Source organism: Cavia porcellus, unplaced genomic scaffold, assembly GCF_034190915.1.
Source record: "Cavia porcellus strain 051 isolate PalLab524CR breed Dunkin Hartley unplaced genomic scaffold, mCavPor4.1 scaffold_5, whole genome shotgun sequence".
NCBI lineage: Eukaryota > Metazoa > Chordata > Mammalia > Rodentia > Caviidae > Cavia > Cavia porcellus.
In genome coordinates this window covers 25,532,305-25,556,840 of record NW_026947488.1, presented here as the reverse complement: position 1 = coordinate 25,556,840, position 24,536 = coordinate 25,532,305, and the positions used below count along the sequence as shown (strand labels likewise).

The following is a 24,536-nucleotide window of genomic DNA, read 5'->3' as shown; positions in this document are numbered from 1 at the left end:
CGAACTTGCAGCGAACAATCTTCCAGCCTTAGCCTCCCAAGTGCTGGGATTACAGGCATGTGCCACCACGTCTGACTGTAGTTTTCATTCTTTTTTTTTGGTAGCAGGGATCAAACTCACAACCTTGTGCTTGCCAGGCAGGCTCTTGGGACACTGAGCTAAATCTCTGGCTAGTTTTCATTCTTTAAAAGGTTAAATAATATTCTATTGTGTGACACATTTTGTTTGTGTTTTATCTGTTGGGTGGCTTTTATGTTTTGGCTACTTGAATAATGCTGCTATGAATATGGGTACAGATATCTATTGAGTCTCTGCTCTCAGTTTTTTTTTTTTTTTTTTTTTTTTTAATGCTTTTGAGACAAGGGCTCACTATGTAGCCCAGTCTGGTCTGGAACTTGCAACCACAATTCCTGTCTTCTTGCCACATTCAGGGGGAGGATAGTTAGAATCCATTTTCTAAAGGAATGCATGTCAGATGCAGACATATTTTGATATCACTGAAATTACTATTTGAGAGTGATTGTGTAATGCCAGCTTAAAATTCTTAATAGTTATTGATTATATAGTGCTAATCTTGCATTTCAACCTCTGGCCTTTCTTCCCCACCCACACCTCTGCCATTTTTTTGGGAGGGGGGTTGGGGGGGGAGACAGGATTTTGCTAAGCAGTTCAGGCTAGCCTTGGACTCACTATGGGATGGTGTACATGTTTCAGTACTATGGAGACTGAGGCAGGAAGATTATTGCAAGTTGAAGACCATTCTAGGCTACATGGTGAGTTCAAGCCCAGCCTGGCTACAGACCAAGACTCTTTTCTCAAAAAATAGAAAAAAATTGTGAAAATAAAAAGCTTGTGTGTCTGATTTATTCCACTTTGTCTTCTTGACAGATGCTACATATTGCTGTATTATGGCTTCAGGTATTGATAATAAAAGTAAATAAACTTTTAATTGCTTCTCCCCTTTCCAGTGCTGGAAATTAATCCTAAGATGTCACATGTGTAGAGCACTTATCTAGCACGAGGGAGACCCAAAATAAAACATGAACAAAGCAAAAACTTGTATCCATTGAACATTCATTGACAGTATAATGTTTTTTTTTTGTCTTTTTCCTTTTTATCGGTACCGGGGATCGAACTCACGACTGCCTGCTTGCAAGGCAGGCGCTTATGCCACTGAGCTAAATCCCCAGCCCCCTGACAGTATAATGTATGCACAGCATTCTGGTGAGAGAATCGGACATTTGGCAAAATCTTTCTTTCTTTGAAGTTTTAATCCAAATGCTAAATCTCTGAAATCATTTTTCAGTGGTTTTTCATTATAGGCATGTGGTGCATGCCTATAATCTTAGTACTGGCAGACTGAGGCAAAAGTATAGCTGAGTTTGAGGCCAACATGGAGTATATAGTGAGTTAAACACTGTCCTGAACCCCATAGTAAGACCCTGTCTGAAAACAAAAAGCAAAACACAAAACATTGAAATAAGAGAGAAGGGCTGGACATGTTGGAGTAAATCTACAATCCTAGTACTTGGGGTTGAGGCTGGAGGATCTTGAATTTGAGGCCTGTCTAGACTACATTGTAAGTCCCTGTCTCAAAAACAAAACCAAATAACAAAGAGACAGAGCATGAGCTGGGACTAGTGATGTAAACTCAGTGGTAGAGTGCTTGCTTAGCGTGTGCGAGATGAGATCTCGCCCAGTGTGCGCGCGCGCGCACACACACACAAACAAATCAAAAAAACAGATGGTTAAAGAAGGGACTATTCAGGTGCTTTGGAAGAGGGTAGAAGACAACAGCAGAAACTTGATTCTCCAGTTTAGGCAGGCTTTGGAAAGCAAAGAAAACCAAGCATGGTGGTGCATGGCTATAATCCTAGCATTTGGGAGGCTGAGACAGGAGGATTGCCATGAGTTTGAGGCCAGCCTGAATTACTTAGACTCAAAAGACAAGGAAGACAGTCAGTGCTTTTCTTTTCATGTGGTCCTGGTTATGGTACATAGGCATTCTGGCCAATTCTAGAATTATACTCCAGTCTTTTTTCGCCGTTTAACAGTGTTTATAGAGAAGGTGAAGAATTCCAAAGAGCCTTCTTTATGTGCTATTGCCACCCTAGAGGACTTGGATGGTGATCATCCTATTCTGTTGCTTCAGGACTAGAACTTAGCAGTTCGTTGTCTCATAATGTAAATTCAGGACTTTCTGTTAAATAACGCAGTCAGTAAGGTGTAGTAGCTCCTACCCTATGAAATACTTAACAATTGTGTGTTTGTGTAGCTCTTTAAAAATCTTGTTTATGATCTAGGTTTCCTGTTAAATCAGCCAGTTGGGAGGCTAAGGCGGGAGGATCTGAAGTCAAGTTGAAGGCCAGGCTGATAATTTAAGAAGACCTTGTCTCAAAATGAAACTTTAAGAAAGAGCTGGTGGGATGTGGGAGAGTGCTTACTTATCACAAGGTGCTTTGAATAGCATGCTAATGAAAATGGCTCATCAACTAAAAGTTACTGGGTTCTGCATTGCTTGTCTCTCCCTCTGGAATTACATTCCAGGTTCTTGTCTTGAACAAAGAATTGAACAAAATGAGCAAAAAGCAGTGGCCAAGTTTATTTGAGAAAGTTAAAGTGGAACTACAGAGGGAGCCTGGGCTGAGTAAAGATAAAAAAAGAGGATAAAAGCCAAAATAAAAGTACATGCTGCATTTTTGCTATTGTGAAAAGTTAGATTAGATAGCCAGCTCTTCCTGGTTCCTCTCTCCTTTTATGCTGTCCAAATCTCTAGAAAACCTGGGAGAACTTCAACATATGGGTCCTGAGACATGGGGCAATGTTCGGATCCCACGTCTCAGGTTGACTTTAGATCTAGGCCATCCTGTTGAAAACCTGCTCAAGTTCTCATGGAGAAGTTCACGTGCTGGGATTTGGGTCCAGCCTATGCATGTAGCCAGTATCACCCCAGCCAGTTTTACCATGCCCTAATCTCCTCCTGACTCAGTGGGAGGTCCTAGGCCCTAGGTTCACTGCCCAGTAATGGGGGTGGGCAGGGAGAAGACATGTATTACTCTATAGCTCGCATGCTCTCTCTCTCTCTCTCTCTATATATATATATATATATATATATATATATATATATATATTTTTTTTTTTTTTTTTTTTTTTTTTTTTTTGTCTTTTTGAGACGGTCTCACTGTGCAGTTCAGGCTGGCTTTGAACTCACTTTGTAGACAAGGCTGGTCTTGAACTTGCAGCAATCCTCCTGAGTGCTGGGACTATAGGCGTGTGCCACCATGCCCAGCTAGCTTGCTTTATATTGATTTTATTACTTTCTTTTTTGTTTGGTGTCAGGGATCAAACTTGACCTTGCGCTTGTCAGGCAGGTGCTTATGCCACTGAGGTAAATCCTCAGCCCCCTCTTTTTTTTTTTTGATATAAGATCTTTAGGCAGGTCTTTTTTTTTTTTAAAAGCAGATCTGGAATTGCCATCTTTCCCAGGCTGGCCTCAAATTTGAAATTCTCATGCGTCAGCCTCTTGTGCTGGGTGACACGTTCTTGGGCTGTAGTTTGATTTTTTTTTTTTTTTTTATCTTTGTCTTTTTCGTTTTTATTGGTACCAGGGATCGAACTTACGACTGCCTGCTTTCAATGCAGGTGCTTATACCACTGAGCTAAATCCCCAGCCCCTGATTTTTTTTTTTTTTTTTGAAACAAGGTCTTGCTTTGCACAAGCACAAGGTTGTGAGTTTGATCCCTGGTACCAGGAAAAAAAAAAAATAAAAAACAAAAAAAGAACAAGGTTTTGCTATGTATGTAGTTCAGACTATCCTCAAACTGATGGTGATCTTCCTGCCTCAGTGCCCCAAATGCTGGGATTACAGGCATATGCCACTATGCCTGGCTATTGCTTGCTTTTTACAAAGTTTAGTACATCCTGGAAATCTTTTCCTATCAGTTCATAATGTGTGTCTTTATTTCATTTTTCTCTGCAGTGCTGACGGTCATATGCAAGGTCTTGTGCATACTAGTCTTGGACTCTAGTACCGAGTCACATCCACAGTCCTCTTCTTTCTTTCTTTCTTTTTTTTTAAAAGACAAGAGTCTCACTATGTAGTTCATTCTATCCTCGAACTCACTGTGTAGGCCAGGCTGGCCTCATACTTAAAATGATCCTCCAGTCTTAGCCTCCTGAGGGCTAGAAATATAGCCATGTGCTACCTACCACACCTGGATATTCTTTTTTTAATAATCATACAATATTTAATTTTGGGGATATGCTATAGTAATAATATTCATGAAACTAGCGATTATCTGCTCTTTAAATTTAAAAGTAGTTTTTACTTATATGTGGCTAAACGCTTGTAAAAATTCAAACTGTAAGGCTAAGTGTCTCAGCCATCTCTAGTCCCTGTCCCTTCTCCACAGCCAGTTTATGTTATCAGTTTGTTGTTTAATATCTGCTTCTTCCTGGTTGGTATTTCTATGGATTAGAAATGGGAGTCTTTGGGCCGGGGATATGGCTCAGTGGCACAGCATCTCCTGTAAGTGCAAGGTCATGAGTTTGACTTTTAGGGAAAAAAAAAGTCTCAGTTGCAGCGTTGGCTTGGAAACTAGACTCTCATCACTGGCTGTTATATGATTTGCTAGAAATTCTTTCTTCTCTTTTCTGCCTGTACAGTTTTGTTGGTATTTTTTCTTTGTTAACCTTGCCTCATCTACTCCAGCCTACTTTATGTTGAACCAAATAATATTGACTATTTTGATAGGCAAAAAGCAGGTGGTTATCAGTAATTTGTTACAGTTCAGTCTAATGATTCCAAAGCTTAATCAGTTCATGCTTCTACTTCTCCTCCAGGACAGGAGTTGGGTACATTTGTGTATATAATCCCTTCCTTCACCCAGTCCTGACTGGCTGGTTGAAAGGCACTTAGTCAAATCTTGCTAGCCAGGTGTGATGGCACATGCCTATATTCTAGCATTTGGGACATGGAAGGAGGAAGATTACTGTGAGTTCAAGACCAAGCTGGGCTACATAGTGTATTCAAGGCCAGCCTGAATGACATAGCAAGACTCTCCATAAAAACAAAAGGGAGAGGAGAAAGGAAGGGAAAGAAAGGGAGCGGGAGAGAGGAAGGTAAGAAAGGAAAGTCTTGTTAACTGATAAAGCTGAGTCTTGCTATCCCCAAGGCAGATAGCAGTTGTGATGTACCAGGTTTTACTAGCTCATCCTTAACATGGTCTAAACCAGGTGTGGTGGTACATGCTTTTAATCTCAGCACTTTGGAGGCTGATGCAGGTGGATTGCTTCAAGTTTTGAGGCCAGCCTCAGCTACATAGCGGGTTCAAGACCAGTTTGAACTGCGTAATGAGATCTTGTCTCAAAAAAAAAAAAAAAAAAAAAAAAGTATCTTTATTGCCTCCTTCTCTGAATGCAATTGATGCTCTCATACTTCCATAAGTGACTTACCTTCATGTTACTTTGGAAAAGTAGGGTAGGGATGATCAGTTTATCTTTCGAAAACTGTCCCTTGGCTAAGGGGAAAGCCCTGTTGGAGAGGTTTCTTTACATCAGCAGACAATAGGATAACGATGCCCAGTGAACTTTTTGGAATAAGGTAGAAACTTTAGGCTAGTTGAGTCTGCAGAGATCCTTTTAAAACTTGAATGTGACTAATGGCTTAGGAGTTTAGCCTTGATTCTGTGGATTCCCACTTTCCTAGACTCATAGATTGCACTTACCATGTGAATTCGAAAGAATTTGCACTTTGTCTTGAAGTTGCCAGCTTTTTATTTTGCATTTAATTATATACTTTATATAGTTAATACAGTCTCATGGCACAATATTCATTTTTTAAAATCAAATTTTATTGGTGAGGTGGGGTCGTAAACGATATAGGAATCCAAGCAGCCAAATGGATAAATTTGGAATTTAATTAGCTGAGCTCAGTGACCACTCATGTGGACCCATTTTAGAGTTTCACCGAGTGGCCGCAACTGGAAAATTACAAAGCTTTTAAACAGAGAATCACAAAAAGACATCCTGTTGGAAACAGTTTAGCTAGACTCTTACATTAATTTTTTGGTTGACACTTGTACCCTGCTTCTTTTGTTGAGCAGGTTAATTTTTCTCTTGTGGGTACAACTTATCTGCTTTTCTCATGGGTCTTAAACCCTGAGTATAATTTTCTATTTTCCTGGGTCAAATACAGGACACTAGTTAAATGTAGGGCTCAAGATGGCATGAGTTATGCCAAGCTACAGTTAGTACATTTTAGAAATACATAATAGATACACAAAGCTTTTGTAAATGGAGGAGTGAGGGAGGTGTTGAGAGAGGGTAGGGGAATGGGACAAAGAAGCTATATCCTATAGAGGTACAAATTCTCTATGATGAATGTGATCATTAGGTACAATATTCAAAACATACAAAAAGATATATATTGAATAAAATAAGTCATATATTTATCTCTAGTTTCCTAACGATCCAGATCTTCCAAAAGGCAAACTGGGTGGCTTGACTATCCTTCCAGAGTTATCCCATGCATTAAAAACAGGTGTGAAGTACTAGCTCTTGCCCCTCCTTCAAATGGTAATGCACTCAACTACCATTTCTTTTTTTTTTTTTTTAAAGAGAGAGAATCTTGCCATGTAGTTCAGGCTGACCTTGAACTCACAGAGATCCTTCTGCCTCAGCCTCCTGAGTGCTGAATTACAGGCCTGTGCCACCAGACCTGGCTCAAATACCATTTTACTTTAGTTTATTTTGTTTTATTTTCAAATACTATTTTGTATCTTGACAGTTTTCTCCCTTTTCTTAGAGATCTTTTTTTTTTTTTTTTTCTTTGTTTTTAAGACAAGGTCTCACTGTACAGTTCAGGCTGGTGTGAATTCACTGGGTAGCCCAGACTGGTCTCAAATTCACAGTAATTCTCCTGCCTCAGTGTTGGGATTATTGGCATGCATTATCATGTGCAGCTTTTTTAGAGAGCTTTTAAAATCAGTAGAGCTGCCCAAACTCTACTTAATGATGACATAGGATTTATAAGGGAATTATAAAGTTACCATTATTTTAATTTGAAAGGTAAACACCAAAAATAATGTGATTTCAGCATAAAGAAAAGTTTTTTAAATTAATATAGTTCTGTGAGAATTGATTCCCTGCATTAATCCAGGGGTCCTATGTTTGAAAATTGTTGCTGGAAGCCAGGTGTGGTGACACATGCTTGTAAGACAGGCAGATCATTGTGAGTTTGAGACCACCCTGGGCTACGAAGGAGCTTAAGGTCAACCTGAACTGCACAACGAAACCCTGTCTCAAAAACAAAAATCAAAACAAGCAAAAGAAAAGAAAACTGTTGCTGACAGCAGACAGTTTAAAGGGGTTTTATAATATGAGTATGTTAACACAGATTGCTATTTTATGCAGGTAAAATAGCTTCTAATATGCTGAATGAATGAAAAGTTTATAGTTGAGATACCCATGTCCTTCTCATTTTCATAGAATAGATTATAAAATCCTGTCTTGTTTCCTACAACTGTACCATTCACTTAGACTACATAGTTAGCCAGTCTCATGTCAAGACATCTTGTATTTATAACAGCTGTCAGTTGGATTGGAATAGAAGACTAATTTCAGGGCTGTTTGTTCCTTCTGGTAGTATTTTAATTCCTTCTGTTAATAATGAGCAGTTCGTGAATACATAGTACCATTAGGAATTTTGGAAGACATACTGGGTCAGATTTGTAAGGACCCACATGAAGTGATGACTTGAATTTGGGAAACACTGGAGTAGGGGACTGGAGTTTTCAGAACCCTGGAATTAGCCAGGCATGGTAGTGTATACCTGTAGTCTCAGAACTCAGACTGAGGCAGGAGAATTGTTTCCAGTTGAGACCAGCCTGGGCTACAAAGTGAGCTCAAGGCCAGCCTCAACTGCAAAGCTGAGACCCTGTCTCAAAAAGACCAAAAACAAAAACAAAACAAAACAAAAAAAAAATGAAAAACACCTCCCAAAACTTGGAATTTGATAGGATACGTGACCTCTGAGAAGAAAAGGGAGATCAGAATTCATTTGCTGAATATTTATTGAATTCTCAGTATGTGCAGGGCACTTTGATAATCGGTTGGTGTCAAGCGGAATGCTTTAGAGGACACTGGTTTAAGAATGAAGATGATGCAGTAGACAGGCAGGCAGGCAGAAAGCAGCCTGTTCGTTTATAAAGCTCATGCTTACTAGGACAGTACTATCCTAGGAGCTGGACACAAGACAAGGATACACCTGGTGCTAATCCAAGTTGTAAGGAAAAAATATAAGGTAGACTCCAAACTTTTTCAGTCTAGAATAGCAATGTGATTAATACATGTATGTGTAAGAGAACTACTGTGTATAGTATTTTTCTTTGTTTTTAACCAATCATTTGTTTTTGAAATGGGCAAAACATTTGCATGGTTGAAAAATATTAAAAGGTATCCTGTAGAATATTTCCTTTCTATTTTACCCTTCCCCTTACACAGTTACATCTTTTTTTGTTTTTCTTCAATCATTTATTGGTACATTTAGATGTACACAATGGTCATGTTCATCATAAAGAATTTGTACCTGTCCATGGTACAACTTTTGTTTTTTTACCCCATTCTTTACCTTTCAACCTCTCTTGCCCTACTCATTTACAAAAGCTTTGTTTCCAATTTTTCCTTCTTTTTGTTTGTTTGCTTTTTGAGACAGGATTTTGCTTTGTAGTTCAACCTGGCCTTCAACTCACTGTGCATCTGTGCTGGCCTTGAACTTGTAAGTGATCTTCCTGCCTCAGTCTCCCAAGTACTAGGATTTCAGACATGTACCACTATGCCTGGCCACAGTTCCCTCTTATGTCACCAAATTTGAGTGCTGGCATAAGAATCCATTTTGAGTGTTATCAGAACATTGGGTACTCACAAAATTACTGGAAGGGTTGGAGGAGTGGGAATCAAGAAGGGATTATCCTTAAGACTACCAATTTGGGAGGCCCACAACTGGAGATGTGATCTAGAGTCCAGCTCCTGTCTCCCTGTCACTGCTGCTGGATACTTATGAAGCTGGTGACCAGACATGTGACTTCTGCTGCTGCAGGCCACACCAGCAGCAGCACCATGTGGGAACCATGTCACGGCTCTTAGGCCCTAGCTCAGCCTACTGAGTCAGAAGCCATGTTTTCTTTTATTTTTTTCCTCCTCCTCTCCCCTCCCCTGCCCTGCCCTGCCTGGCCTTCCTCTTTCTTCCCCTTCCATTTTTCTTTTAAAGAGGAAAAAAAGCCAGCAAAATTTCAAAACATGATATAGGAGGGTAACTGATTAATACATTGCATATTGTTATCTTTAAATTAGTTATTCAGAGTACACAATATAGGCATTTGAATGTCTATACAATATTAACACAAACCTTTCTTTTCAGTGAACTAAGAGAAATCAATACTATAACTGCCTTAAGTATCGTGTGTGTGTGTGTGTGTGTGTGTGTGTGTATTGCTTTTTCCTTCCTTCTTTTCTCCTTTCCCCCATTTGCAGTTTCTCTTTTCTTTTGAATAGTTTCTTCCCATTTCAGTATCCCATCACAATATCTATTGTACATTTGGATCTTATTTACTCTCAGCTTCTCACAGTAGGGAGACAATACAGTCATGTGCTTGTGGTTATTTCACTTGTCAGAATGATCTCAAGTTGCATCCATTTACCTATAAAAGTCTCTAGTTTATCCTTCTTTTGGACTGAGTAGTACTCCATTGTATAAAAAGACCATCTCTTTTTATCCATTCCTTGGTTGATGGGCATTTGAGTTGTTTCCAAAAAGTAGCTATTATAAATTACATTGCTATAAACATGGGTGCATATATATTGCTGTGGTGATGTTTTTTATTGTTTTGGGAAGATACCCAGGAGAATAGCTGGGTCAAGTGGGACCTTCAATCCTAGTTTTAGAGTTATTGCCACACTATTTTCCAGAGAATTTGCACCAGTCTATATTCCTACCAGTGATGGAGAAGGTCCCCCCACCCCTGCAGCCCCACCAGCATTTATTATTGGTTGATTTCTTTATAATAGTCATTCTTTCATGGGTGAGATGGAATCTCAATTTTGTTTTAATTTGCATCTCTCAAATGACCTGTTATGTTGAATATTTTTTCATGTATTAATTTGCTGTTTGTATTTCTTCATATAACAAGTATGTATGTATCTCAGATGCCTGTTTTTGGATTGGGTCTTTAAATTCAGAAAGTCTGATATTTCTGAGTTCCTTATGTTTTTGATAGTTAATCTTTTGTCTGAGGAACAGCTGGCAAACATTTTTTCCCACATTGTGGGTTGTCTCTTTATTCTGTTGGTGGTTTTTCTTGCTGTATAAACGTTTTTAATAGGACAAGATCCCTGTTGTTGGGTCTTTGTGATAGTTCTTGTATGATGAAGGTTTTAGTCAAAAAGTCTTTGCCTATACCAATGCCCTCAAGAGTTTTACTTATTCTTCCAGCAGATTTAATGTTTCTGTTTTAATGTTTAGATATTTGATGCATTTTAAATTTAGTTTAGTGCATGGTAAAAGATATGGGACCAGTTTTAATTTTCAGCATGTGCGGAGTCAGTACCGTTTATTAAAAAGACAATCTTTCTTTCAGTGAATGTGTTTGACACCTTTGTCAAAGATAAGGTGGCTAAGTATGTTTGGAGTTGTTTCTGCATCTTCTAATCTGTTCCATTGATCTTCAGGACTGTTTTTCTATTATTTTTGCAGTGTCATGCTGTTTTTATTTCAGTAGCTTTTTCTTTTTGTTTTTTTTTTTTTTGTATTAAGAATTGAACTCAGGACCTTGTGTTTGCCAGGCAGGTGCTGTGCTGCTGAGCTATATCCCTAGCCCACAGTTGATTTTTAGTATAATCTCAAGTGAGGGATTGTGATGCCTCCTGCCTTGCTTTGTTGCCCAGAACTGCTTTTTCTGTTATAGGTCTGTTTGGTTTCAAATGAATTTTAGGATTTTTTAATTCTAATTCTGTGAGGTATACTATTGGAATTTTGATCAAAATTGCGTTAAATCTGTGTAACAGTCTTGGAAGTATGACCATTTTCACATATTTTTTCTTCTTACCCAAGAGCAAGGGATATCTTTCTATTTTCTGATACCTCTTCAATCTCCTTTTCTGTAGTACTGTAGTTTTCAAGGTGGAGATCTTTTTTTTTTTGTACCGAAGATTGAGCTCACGATTTTGCGCTTGCCAGACAGGCGCTTATGCTGCTGAGCTAAACCTCTGGCCCCAAAGTAGAGGTCTTTTATATCCTTTGGTAGAGTGATTCCTAAGTATTTCATTTCTTTGGATACTATTGTAAAAGGTGGTATTTCCATAATTTCTCTCTCTGTGAGTTTGTTTTTCCGGTTCAGAAAGGCTATTGATTTTTGAGTGTTAACTTTGTATCCAGCTACGCTACTGAATTTGCTTATTATTAAATTTAGCAATTTTTTAGTGGGAGTTTTTGGGGGAAGAAGCCACATTTTAAGACAGTCCCTGGTGTACACAAAAGCTTGTGAGGCCCAGCACTAATTCATCAGGCCTAGCATTAACCTGTGGGTCTTGGTTGTCAGTTGTAGGAGGTTTAAAGAAATGTTGTTGCCTTTCCTATGCTTTAGGCTAGGAGAGTGGAGTAAAGGCTCAGAGAACCTGTCTATTAAACTGACTACATTTTTCCAAAACCATTGCTGTTTGTTTCTTATGCATCCTTATCTAGTATGCATGAAACTCTGGGTTCAGTCTCTAGCACTGCAAAACAAAACAAAACACAAAAGTAATAGGCCACAATGTATCACATTTAACATCATTTAAAATATAGTTCATTATAGGAAAGTTTCTTTCAATTTTGCGTTGTGTAGAATCATCTTTTTTTTTGGTCTTTTTGAGACAGGGTTTCACTATGCAGTTCAGAATGACCTTGAATTCACTTTGTAGCCCAGGCTGGCCTCCAATTTGCAGTGATCCTCCTGCCTCAGCTCCTGAGTGCTAGGATCCCAGGCATGTACCAGCATGTCCAGCTAGAATAATTTTTTATTAACAACTAGATACTATCCCATTATACAGATTATAAAATGCTTAAAATTAAGACTATTTCAGTGTGGCACACATGGTTATTCTAACTTACTGGCACATGTTAAATATAATCTAGTCGTTAAATGTTTTCTTCCTACTTCCTATGTACTCAAGCCTAGAATAGATACTAGGTCATCTCTTTTTTTCGGGGCACGGGATTTAAGCTACAATTTTGTGCTTGCAGGCAGGCACTTATGCCGCTGAGCTGAATCTCTGGCCCTGTGTCATCTCTTTTAACTGGCAATGTAACCTACTTTAAGTGGACTCTGAAAGCTTAACTTAATGTTATTATATATAACTTAAAGTTATTATTAAGTTATATATAACTTAATGTTATTATTATATCTATTAATTATTTTGAGACAAGGCCTCCCTGTGTATTGTAGGCTGGCCTGTACTCACTCTGTACCCTATGCTGTCCTTGAACTTGTGACAGACCTTCTGACGCAGGTCCCAAGAGCTGGATGACATGAGTGTGGCACCATGCATGGTTGAGTTTAATATTTATAAACTAACATATATTCAGGTTGAGATTTGAAGTCAAGTTTGTTATTCTCCATAATTTGTTATTTGACCCAGTTGCACAGCATCTCCAGATGATAGGCCTTCAGTACTTTGGTAATAGTGCTCTTGAAGAAGGAGGTTTGGAAGGAGACCCTTTGGTATATTTTTGGTTGGTATTAAAGGAATTTTAATTTTTTCTGACTCAGGTATCCAGCTCACATAGAAGACATTGACTACGAAGAAGGAAAAGTACTCATCCATTTCAAGCGTTGGAACCATCGTTATGATGAGTGGTTTTGCTGGGACAGTCCTTACTTACGCCCTTTAGAGAAAATACAGCTGAGGAAAGAGGGTTTACATGAAGAGGATGGATCTTCTGTGAGTAATAGATCCTGGATGGTTCTGTAATAAGCGGGGTTAGCCACTGGGCAGTTCTGTTCTGGCTTTTGATGTTTAGTGGGAAAGTCAGTAGCAGCTGGGAACCTGTCCTTATTTTGGTAATTAGTTGTAATCCTGAGATTTCTGTAGTACCTACGGCTCTTAAGAACCCCAGTTTTCATCTGTTTAATGTGTTTAATATTACAGTTTATAAACAAACTTCATGGGGGTTGGACCTATGATGAACCAGAGCCATCATTTCTCATTCATTCATTGAGACAGGGTTTTGCTATAAAGTTTAGACTCATGGCAATCTTCCTGTCTCAGCCTCCTGAATGCTGGAAGGCATAGACCACCACGCCTATCACTGTATTTCTTTTTCCACTTCTGCTTTTTTAGCTTCTAGAACACTTTCTGGAACATAGTAGATCTTCTGTATATATTTGTTGCATAAAGGAATAGTTGAGTTCTAGATCTGTAGTATCTAGAACACTGTGTACTAGATATACTACCTAGACATCCAGATTACTTACTAAACTTATCTGTTGTATAATCATTTCATGTGTATGTCTTGTGTTGCTTTGTATGCAGAATGCCTGATTGGACTACCTTTTCTTTTTTTCCTAAATTTCATTATTATGCCTGTAATTTTTGGAGTGGTAGTGCAGTTGATGAACTTAATTCTTTCTACATTTCTGGTCACAAACTGAATTGAAAGAAAACTGCATCAAATTTTCCCATAAGGTCGACATGGGACCTAAAATCACTGAATTTGATTCAGTTCTTACTCAATTTGGTTTGTAATCAGAATTATGAGAAGAATTAAGTTTATGAATGGAGGTACACTGTATTGGTTTCAAAATGACATATGAAGTTTTAATATATGTGCTGCTGAAGTGAGCACTGACATGTGAAGTTTTAGTGTAAAAATTTTTAAAGTGGCTAGGTGTGGTGGCACATGCTTGAATCCCAGCAATGGGAAGGCTGAGGCAGGTGAATTGCCTCGAGGTTAGGGCCAACTGGGCTACAAAGTCAAAGTGAGTTCAGGTCAGCCTCAACTAGATAATGAGACTCTTAACTTAAAAAAAAAAAAAAATTATCTGTCTGTCTATATCTCAATCTTTGAAATATGTGTATCAGTCATGCTACTTTTGGATTTGATTCAGCCTGGGTTCTGTTTTCCATTTCAACTTTCACTAAGGAATTTGAACTCTGGCAGCATATTTTTTTTTTTTTTTTGGTACCAGCAGTTGAATTCAGGACCTTGGACTTGGCCAGGCAGGTGCTATGCTGCTAAGTTATATCCCTAGTCTTTTTTTTTTTTTGTCTGGCTAGCCTTTTATTGATTTTTTTCTCCCTCCATGTTAAGATTGTTCAGTAGTGCTCCATTTGATTATTCAGTAATTATTTTACTGAATTTACCAATGCAAATAGTGTTTTGGGAAAACAAAATAAGTTACTAAAGGTGAATGGATACTTCCCTTGGTAAAAGATCCCTTGGAAATATGGAGTGGCATTTAATGGCCTGAGTACTGCTTTGCTGGAGATGAAGTAGGCTTATTCTTTCCAGCTCTTAAACTGGGTGTTTTCCTGTGGTCTAGGATTCTTAGCCTCACTTTGAGGGCACATCTTGCGTATGGGATGATTTCTCATCATCATGCCTGGCTAGGCCTCCACTCTTGAAGTGGGGAGGTATTGTTTCCCAATTCTCCCCCCCCCCATTACTTTGATTCCCAGTGCTGAACAGCAGAATTGTCTTCCTCCATCTCAATAGACCATTTCCTTACCAGTGATTATCAAACAGAGCCTTTCTTATAAATTTTGGTATTTTGGTATAATCCTATGCAATTTAATTTGTAACAGGATTTTTTTTTTAATGTTTTTTTTTTAGGAATTTCAGATAAACGAGCAGGTCCTTGCTTGCTGGTCTGATTGTCGTTTTTACCCAGCCAAAGTCACTGCTATTAACAAGGATGGTAAGACATTTGAGTTGTAGTTTTACATGTGACTTAGTGGGGAGTTTGTAATATGAGAGTTTAATAGTTTATCATCAATATTTACTGCCTATGAATCCTCTTTATTCAAGTTAATCAGCATGCCAGTGGTTAGGAAGGACTATAAATGGAAAGAAAACTGAATAAAAAGGAGAGATTATTATTGTTTTGTAAAACAGTCTGTCATTCTGCTGAGAAGTATGCAGGTCGTCTCATTGTCTAGGACAGTGACGGTGAACTTTTAGAGCTTTCAGTGATACAAACAGTGTACTCTGGCATTTACCACCACTGGTCTAGGACTTTCTAAAGTATTTGGTGAAATAAGTGTGTATTGTTTCTTTTACTTATTTGTGAATAGCCTGGAAATTAAATGAATACCAGCAAACATACAAAATTTACTTTGTGTTGCCTGGTGCAGTGATGCACAATTGTAATTCCAGCATTGAGGGAGACTGAGGCAGGAAGACAAGTTTGAATATTTCCTGGGCCACTTAGTGAGACTCTGGTTTCAAAATAAAACATAGAAAGGGCAGGGATAGTTCAGTGGGAAAGCCCTGATTTCAATCCCAGTATTGGAAAAAACAAATGATGACAGCAAAAACCCAAGTTTTTATGGATACAAAGTAAAGTGAGGGTAGAAATTGAGATGCTGGTATACAAAGCACTAAGTGGATTGCCTTTGCCATAGCTTAGAACATGTGAGGAGACAGAACAAGAAACTGGAGCCAGAGGGCCTCATTTTGCTGGTACAAGGGTAGACAAAGGATTGCAAGGATAGTGTGTGATCAGAGTCCTGGACCTTGGTGAACAAAGGCTGGGTCCGAGTGATAACTTTTTAGGCTCTTCTACCAGAACGTTTATGACATGGCCTTGATTTTTGAGGTGAATGTTTAGGGCAGTCAGGGCTTTTAAGTAGTGTCCCTGGTAGAAGTGACTAAAACGTTAGATTGAGAAGTTTGGGGAGTTTGCTCAGTGGTAGAGTGCTTAAACAGCATGTACAAGGCCTTGTTCAAGGTTTCAATCCCCAGCACTAAAACAACCAACCAGAAATCAAGGCAGATTAATTTTTCGTTGAGTGAAAAATTTCAAGTATTTGTTCAGTACCCTGCTAAGTGCTAGCCTTAGACTGACCACATTTTGTCTGAGATGGTTTAATTGGTCAAAAATAAAGCCAGCTGTGGCTGGATGTGCCTTTTAATCCCAGCATTGTAAGGGGCTGAGGTAGGAGGATCACAAGTTCAAGCCAAGTCTGTGTGATTCAGTGAATTAGCAAAACCTTCTTTCAAAATAAATAAAATAAATAAAGCTGGGATGTAGCTCAGTTCAAAGGCTATAGTTTCATTCCTCAGTACCATAAAATCAAAAACCAGAAAAGGAATAATCTCCAAAGCAAGATTGTGTCCTCTTGAGTTGCCTAAGCAGTTATTGGTTCTGCAGGTCATGACCAGTGAAGTCCTTTGTTTCCCTAAATTATATTTATAAGCTGTATTCAAAATGAAATATGTAGGGCCAGGGGTTTAGTTCAGCAGCACAAGTGCTTGCCTGGCAAGCGCAAGATAGTGAGTTACATCCCTGGTATCAAACAAACAAACTCCAAAAACAAAAACAAAGTGAGATATGTTATTATTGTTTTCATATGTCTCACATTAATTTAAAAACTTACTTTTGGAGAAAGCTTACATACTATTAAACTACTTCAATTCCTTATTAGTAATATACATATTTGGGTGTGAAGAAGAAAAAAAAACTTTACCTTTTGGATTTCCTTTTTAAAAAACTTACTATGTTTGTGATACATAATAAATATATTCATTATGGTAGATTTTTTTTTCTTACTGACTTTTGAAAACACATGTGTGGTCTTTATGTACATAAATGTGCTTCTAAAAAATCCATAGGTTGGTTTCTGCTGATACAGTCATATTCTTCTCCTGAATGTTATCCATTGGTGATGTACTCCTTTGGGCAATAGCTATCCTTTTATCTCAGGTGAAAGCTCAGGATAGTAATGTAAATAGCTCCTTCTATAAAGAAGATAACAGATAGGAGGGAACATTCCTCTTTTTTTCCACTTGTGTCCTAGAATTGGGGTACAAAAACAGGACAAAGGGTTGGATGAGGGAATACCATGGGAGTGTAGATTGAGGAAGAGGGTTTAAGGGACCTTTGGAGCAGTCTGTTAGAACAGTAGAGGATATCTTGATGGAGGAGTGAATCATCTACATTCTGCAGAGCTCAGAATCTGGGATTGTGGGCTGGAAAAAATGAGAAGACCTCATAAAGGGCATGTGAAATTGGTGCTGAGATGGAGCTAATGTGAGGAGGTGAGGAAGGAGAGGGATGGTGTGAATGAATCAGAGGGGGTAGAAGGACACCCGTCTACAGGGTTTTGTGTGAGGGGTGGGTCTAAAATGTTTTGAAATATTATTTAAGGACACTGACCAGGGCCGGAAATGTGACTCAGTGGTAGAGTTCCTCCTTTGCATGTACAACGCCCCGGGATTGATCCCCAGCAAAACACACACACACACACACACACACACACCACTGACTATATTATTATTGGCTGTAGTTAATTAGGGTTTTGAAAACTTTGTTATGGATAGTTAAACCTAGGGCTTTGTGTGTGCCAGCTGAGTACCCTACCACTGCATTACAGCCTTGGCACCACCCTCCTCCTTTTTTTTTTTTTTTGGGATTTTGAGAAGGTTCTCACTAAGTTGCCAGGCTGGCCTGCTTCAAATTTGCATTCCTCCTGCCTCAGCCTTTCAAGTAGCTTGGATTTCAGATGTGCACCACTGAATTTAACTAATTGAGTTTCTTCATTTGTTTTGTGTTACTGGCAGTTGAATCTGAGACCTTAGCACTAAAGCTACATCCTTGTTTTTTGTTTTTCTTTTAATTTTTTATGACAGAGTCTTACTAAGTTACTAAATTGTCCCATGTCGGCTTCAATTTGTGATCCTCTTAGCTTCCCCAAGTGCTGGGATTACAGACCTCTGCCACCACACCTAGTTTTAACCAGAGTTTCAGAATGACTTTAAGGTCAGGCATGGTGGTCCACACCTGTAATCCCAATTTTAGCACTCAGGAGACTGAGGCAGGAAGATCCCCATGAGTTTGAGGCTAGTCTGGGCTACATAATGAGCTCAAGGTCATCCTGAACTGCATAGTGAGAACCTATCTTTTTTTTTTTAAATGCTTTTAAAACTGGGACAACCACAGCATTGCAAATTAAAAGAAAAAACATTTCAGTTGTGCTTCCTTATGAGCAAAAATTACGAGTCTTGAGGTTATGGCTGTTCTAAAGGGATCATTTGCCACCATACTATATTGGTTCCTTAAATTCCAAATTCTGCCCAGTGAATTTTAGTTCATTGAAGGAGATGAAGACTCTTTCAGCATCTCTTTACCTGAAATCCTTAGGCCAAAGTTTTGTATTGTGATGCCAACCTTGTTGGTTATTGAAAGTAATTGGAAGTGGAAGGAGAGGATGGAAGCAGGGGAATCCTGAATCGGAAAGTCAGTGGGACAGAATGGGTGGTGTGATAGCTATAGTGTGGGCCGTGAAAGCAGGCGTCTCTGAGAGCTCAGGTCTGTGCCTGGTTTGGAGGTGATAGCAAAGATTTTTTTCCCCTGTGGTACTGGGGATGAAACCCAGATTCTTGTATATGCTTGGCAAGCACTCTCCTGCCTAGCTATGTCACCAGACTGATAGTGAAGTGCTATATTGGGGGTTAGATTTTATCTGTCTTTGTTGGGGGGCATTTTCTGCTTATATTTCATTCTCATATTTGTGGGATTGAGAGCTGTAACATTGGACACTTTTTTCACTACTCTAAAATTCTCTGCCCAGCTTCAGTTTTGTCAGTAAAAAGGGCCACCATAGCTTAATGATGCTGGGAGAAAGAGCTCTGCTGGCATGGTGCCCCTTTTCCCTCCTGTAAATGGTGTGGTCTTGCTAAAAGGAGGCTGGGGATAGTGAAGTGACATTCATTTTTGGACTGATTTTCTTGCTATTCTTAATGTTGGTGGTTATGCTCAATGGTGGAACTCTGGCCAGAATTGGGGTTCAGTGGCTATAGGCTCAAGGGAGTCTGGCATGATTGAATCAGAACTACATAACATGTTGAGTTTCTTAGGGCTTAGCACTTGGAAAAAAGGCAATGCAATGCTAATTTGCTCTTTTCTCTTGGGATGGTTTTTGAGTCTTGGAAAGTACTCAACATAGGTTTCTGCTTACAGGAAATCTTTGCAAGCCATGTCTGATGAGTTGACCTCAGTCCTTACCTGGGGAATACCAGGAGTCTGTGCTCCTCATAAAGGATTATAGCTCTGCAAGGCATTCTCTCTGAGGAACTTGGAGGTTAATTTGTGACAAAATGGGGGATTATTCCTTACTATTGATCAAGTACTTTAACTTGAGTAAGCAGATGAATCAGGTTTTTCCTAAAAGTTTTTGGCTCATGTGTTCCCTTCTTCCCTCAGTTCAGTCCTTTTGGGCCAGTGCCTAAACTTTACGCTTCTAGCTGTGCAAATGGTTTTACTTATGGAATCTCTCGCTGTTTTTTGTTTTGATCATGCTATAACTGATACTCCACTTGAATGGTGGAGGAGCTTGGTATCTTGTGAACAGTTTTGCCCAGAGATGAAAGGAGGATCTAGGCCCACACATGCAGGTTCTATGGTGTGTCCCCCGGGTCTTCCATGGTACTGAGGATTCAATCCAGGGCCTTAGTGATGAACTCTGCCCCCAGCCCCACCCTACTTTGTTTCCACTTTTGAGTCAGGGTCTTAAGTTTCCAGGTTGCCCAAGATGGGTTTAAATTTGCAGTCTGCCTGCCTCAACTTCCCAGAGTACTGGGATTACGGGTACCCTTGTACCTGTATGGTACAAGGATTATGGACCCTTGTACCCAGTTTTTTATCATGTATTAGGAGAAAGGATTAGTGCTTCCCTTTCAGAGTGAGTTTGTGGCTGGGCATGGTGAGGCTGGAGGGTTGTCTGGGAGTTAGGGCCAGCCTGGGCTACAGAGGGAGTTCAAGACCACCCTGAACTACATAGCAACACCTTGTCTCAAAAAACCAAATCATACAAAAACAACAAAAAGCAAAGTCAGTTTGTGGATGGTGATAAGTCAAACTACTTTTTAATCCCTTACTCTGTGACAGACCCTTTGCTAAATAATTTTCATATCTTATTTCATGGTCTTCTTATTTCACAGAAATGTAGAAACATTTTTTAACCATTAAACTCAAAGAGAAACTGCTTCAAGTGACAAATCACATAAATGCGAAAGAGCTCACTGAACTTCTGTGAGGCATCTTAAATTGCTTTCCCTACGGTGTCCGGCTTCCTCTGAGAACATTAGAGCAGGGTTTTCCTAAAAGGGCAGAAGTTGTTGATTAGGCCCCGGGTGTTTACTAATATGCTGATGAGAGGCAGGCTGTACCTTTTGGATCCTGATGGTGTCTTGGGAACCCTGATTAGGAGACATGTGTTTGTCTTCTTAGTCCCTGGTCAGTGATTATGGCCAGTTCACTGCTCTTGGCGGGAACTTTTTTGTTTTTTGATAGAGGGTCTTGCTATGTAGCCCTTGCTGGACTCAACTTTGTGGTCTTTTTGTCTCAGCTTCACTAATCATAGAATTATAGGCATGTACCATCATGCCTTGCACTTGGAATTTATTTGAAGAGTCATAAACCAAAGAGGGAATTGGGATAGGTAAGGGGTTTTGGAAATTGTTGGCAATAGAAACTAAGCCCAATATATAAAATTGCTCAGAAGAAAAGACTTTGGGGGAAGAAGGTGGTCTGCAGTTACGAGTATATCCCTTTAATCACCCCATGAGACACATCTTCCAAAACCCAGGCCTTCGGGAGCCCATGCACGAAGAATCTGAGTCACTCCTCTGTGGCTTTTGGAATTCTGTGAATCTTGGTGAATGAATGGGATCAAAAGGGGCCTCAGAATCTCAGTGTGGCAGATTCAAGAGCGACAGAATCTGTCCAATCCAAAGGCAGATTCCTGTTTCCTTGAGGAGCTAAACTTGCCACGTATCTCTAGTTCGCTTTTCATACCCTTGTGGCTATTCCTGAGTGTTCTAGGATTGATATGATGAATTCTTAATCCTTAGAGGGGTAAGCTCTAGAAGCCTTGTTTCACCTGGCATGAGTAAGGACAGAAGCTTCCTGAAAGAGGCAAATCACAGGAGGTAAAACAGTACCTGGTGTTTCATTTGGTGATGCAGATTGAACACATAGACTTGCAACTGTCACTGAATTATATTGCCAAGCAAGGGTGCACTTATTTTGACTTATATTACTTACATAATCGATACTGTTTATGGCCACACGAGAGCTCTGTTACCAGCCACCCATGGGAAGAATCCCATGGAAAGATACTTTTTTAGTGATACATGAAACCATGAAAAGTAGGTTTTGGACTTCTCTCCCAAAGTAGACCTAGGCCACTGTTTGTTTCTTCTGATGTATTCATATTATGCTGTGTTTTGTATGATCAGGGGAGGAAGTTTAAGATGATCCTTTGTCCTTCGGAATAAAACAGGGTAAGGATCATGATATTAATATCTAAGGAAAGTGGCCCTGATCACCTCTGACCATAGTTTGGGTCAGTCTGAGTGACATTTGATAGCTGTGGCTTATGGTTTCAGCTGAGTGGCTTAGAAAATAGGCAGTGTGAAATGGTGGGAGAATTGTCAGAGGTTAGTAGGAAATCTTGGGTTTTAATCCTAAATCTGTCTTAGACTTGCTGTGGAACTTGGAGTTTTCATGTAAGCTTCAAAATTAACTCCAGCTAACTGAAAATTTTGGACTTGGGAGGTACTTAATATTGTCCTTTTGGTTGTTGTAAATATCTGTAAAAATGACAGTTTTGCTTGAGAAAGCTCTGCTTAGAATGCTGTAGTTTGCTTTACTTTTGCTTGCCAGCACTCTCACAACATAGCCAGGGCAACACAGGAGCCCATATCTTCATCATTCATCATTGTTGAGCTACCTTATGTGGAGCATGGCTTATGTGTTTATCTTTGGGCCTCCTTTATCATAGTCTGCCGTTGCAGTGCTGATGTTTTACGCCAGCAAGCCTAAGTATATATCCTGAAATCTTGCCTGCTAGCCAGTTTCTTTCTGTATTGGTGACATCTGTGATAAATAAGCATCTTTTTAAAATTTTTTAATGCCCAGAAGTAAAGGTCAGTAGGTAATTACTAATTGTTTATGGCTTTGGTTCTCAGATTTAGGCATGCCTGTGCATCATAATCACCTGGAGGACTTGTTAAAACACATTATATTCTTGTTAAGCACTTAGTCTCAGAATTTCTGGTGTACTCTATTTGAGGTGGGGCTGGTTTGGTAATTTTTATTTCTGACAAGTTCCCAGGATTGTCCAGGCTGCTCGTTACAGTTTGAGAGGCATCAGTCTGTTCTAAGCTGGGCACCATGTGAGGAGAAACTGGTGTGAGATCTGGTGTATGCCCTTGAAGAGCCTTTCTTCAAATTATGATCCATATATGTGAAGGTAGAACTAATTGGGAAACTCTGAAGACCAGGTGCCAAATGATTCTTAAAAATTAAGAGCAGGAGAAATTTGCCAGTAGCCAGGTAGCCAGGAACCTGTTACTGAACTGTTGCAACTGTTTCATCAATGAGTGCATATTCTAGGCAGGAAAACACTTTGATAAATATATAGAGGTGGAGTCAGGGATGTTGCTCAGTGGTGCAATACTTTGCTGGCATGTGCAAGGTCCTGGGTTCAAACTCCAGCACTGATTTAAAAAAAAAAAAAGTAAACAAAAATATTATACGCAGTTTCAGTGGGTAGCAAATAGCTAGTCATTTAGAGTTGGTATTTGATGCTGGTAAAGAAAAATAGACTTAGAAAATAATTTAGTTCAGAATGTGTTGGACTTTGAATGCTGGAAAAGACAGGTGTTTAGACTTAGTAGAGGGGGCTCACCATTGTCAAGACCCTGTTTCTAGGACTGGAGGAGAGGTGGTATGGGAAGAGAGTGTGTACAGAAAGTGAGTAAATGCTAGGTATGGTGGCATGTGATTGTACTCGCAGCTACTTGGAAGACTGAAGCAGGAAGAAGAGCCCAGGAGTTCTTTTTTTGACAGGAGGCTCGGTAGGTTGGGATGAGGAGGTTTTTTCCTTTTAAGTCCTTGAGTTCTGAGTTAGCTTGGGCAAATTAGTGGCCCTATCTCTCCCTAAAAAGAAAAGAGAGGGAGGGAAAGAGAGAGAGCGAGCAAGTGAGAGAGAGAGAGAGAGTGAGCGACAAAAGAAGAAAAAATAGCCAGGTATAGTGGCTCACAAAACAAACAAACAAACAAACAAACAAACAAATGCAGGTGGTAACCAGGTCTTAGCTTCCTTGTTGTATCCTGATCCCATGTCTCAGGGGTTTTTAATAGGGGAGAAAACTGAACTATGTTTACCAGAGGTTAAACCATTACATCAGTGGTTCACTGGTAATCTTGACAAGATTAATTATGATTCTTTTTTAAAAATTCTTGGGGCAGAAAAAAAGATTAAAGAAAAGAGAGCACAGATTAGTTCTAAAATGCAAATGTTTGCTTTTTTTTAAAATTGGTACCCAGGATCTAACTCATGACTGCCTGCTCGCAAGGCAGGTGCTTATGCCGCTGAGCCAAATCCCCAGCCCCTAAAAATGTAAATGTTTGAAAGCTTTGGTTTGGGTACAACTAATGAGACCTTTTGGAAGATTATTTGGGGTGGGGTATATAGCACAGTGGTAGAGCTCAGGTTTAGCATAAGTGAGGCCCTGGGGAGGGGAGGGGGTAGAGAAGGGTTGGGGAGATTAGGATTCTGGCTTCAGTGTTTTTGAGCAGAGTGTGATGATCCTTATTGAATAATTTCTTGTAGTAAGGAAAAAACTGACAATATGGCAGGCAGTGTTTAGTATTTGATGGCCTCTATTTTAAAACATTATAACATACAGATTATCCTTTTCAATTTTGAGGTTAAATAGAACTTTAGGAAATGATGCCTTTACCAGAACTTTTTTTTTTTGTACTGGGGATTGAATTCATGACCTTGTGCTTGCCAGGAAGGCACTTATGCCACTGAGCTAAATCCCCAGCCCTACCAGAACTTTTAAAATTTAAAATGTATTATTTCTCCCACCAGATATAGTGGTACACTCTGTAATCCCAGAACCCACAGAGCCTGAGTCAGGATCACAAACTCAAGTTCAACTGGGCAATTTAGGGATTTAATGAGACCCTTTAAAAAAAAAACAGAAAAGGAAAAGAGAAACGAAAGAAAAAGAAAAAGGCCACCCCAGGAGCTATTCTCTTTTCCTTATTTCTAATAAACCTTTCCAAAAACAAATTTAAAAGAGAGAGAGAGAGAGAGAGAGAAAGAGAGAGAGAGAGAGAGAGAAATGGATATTACTGCCTTGAAATTCAGAAGATAAAGATTACATATAAAAAGTTAGCGACTGACCAGAGAAGAGAGAAATAAGCATGCATATTCCTCACGTTTCTTTTCTCTTTGGAGAGAGAATATCACTGTGGAGTTCAAA

At 39.3% G+C, this 24,536-nt stretch overlaps 1 protein-coding gene across 7 annotated transcripts in view; it reads left to right on the top strand.

Moving 5' to 3' along the window:
- Phf20 (PHD finger protein 20) overlaps window positions 1-24,536 on the top strand; it is a 146,033-nt gene that overhangs the window by 40,321 nt on the left and 81,176 nt on the right. For all 7 annotated transcript variants that reach the window (XM_003467814.5, XM_063248434.1, XM_063248435.1 and 4 more), the window contains 2 exons: window positions 12,805-12,976; window positions 14,868-14,952. In XM_003467814.5, coding sequence (XP_003467862.2) covers window positions 12,805-12,976; window positions 14,868-14,952 — 257 coding nt within the window. The remainder of the gene's footprint in view (window positions 1-12,804; window positions 12,977-14,867; window positions 14,953-24,536) is intronic.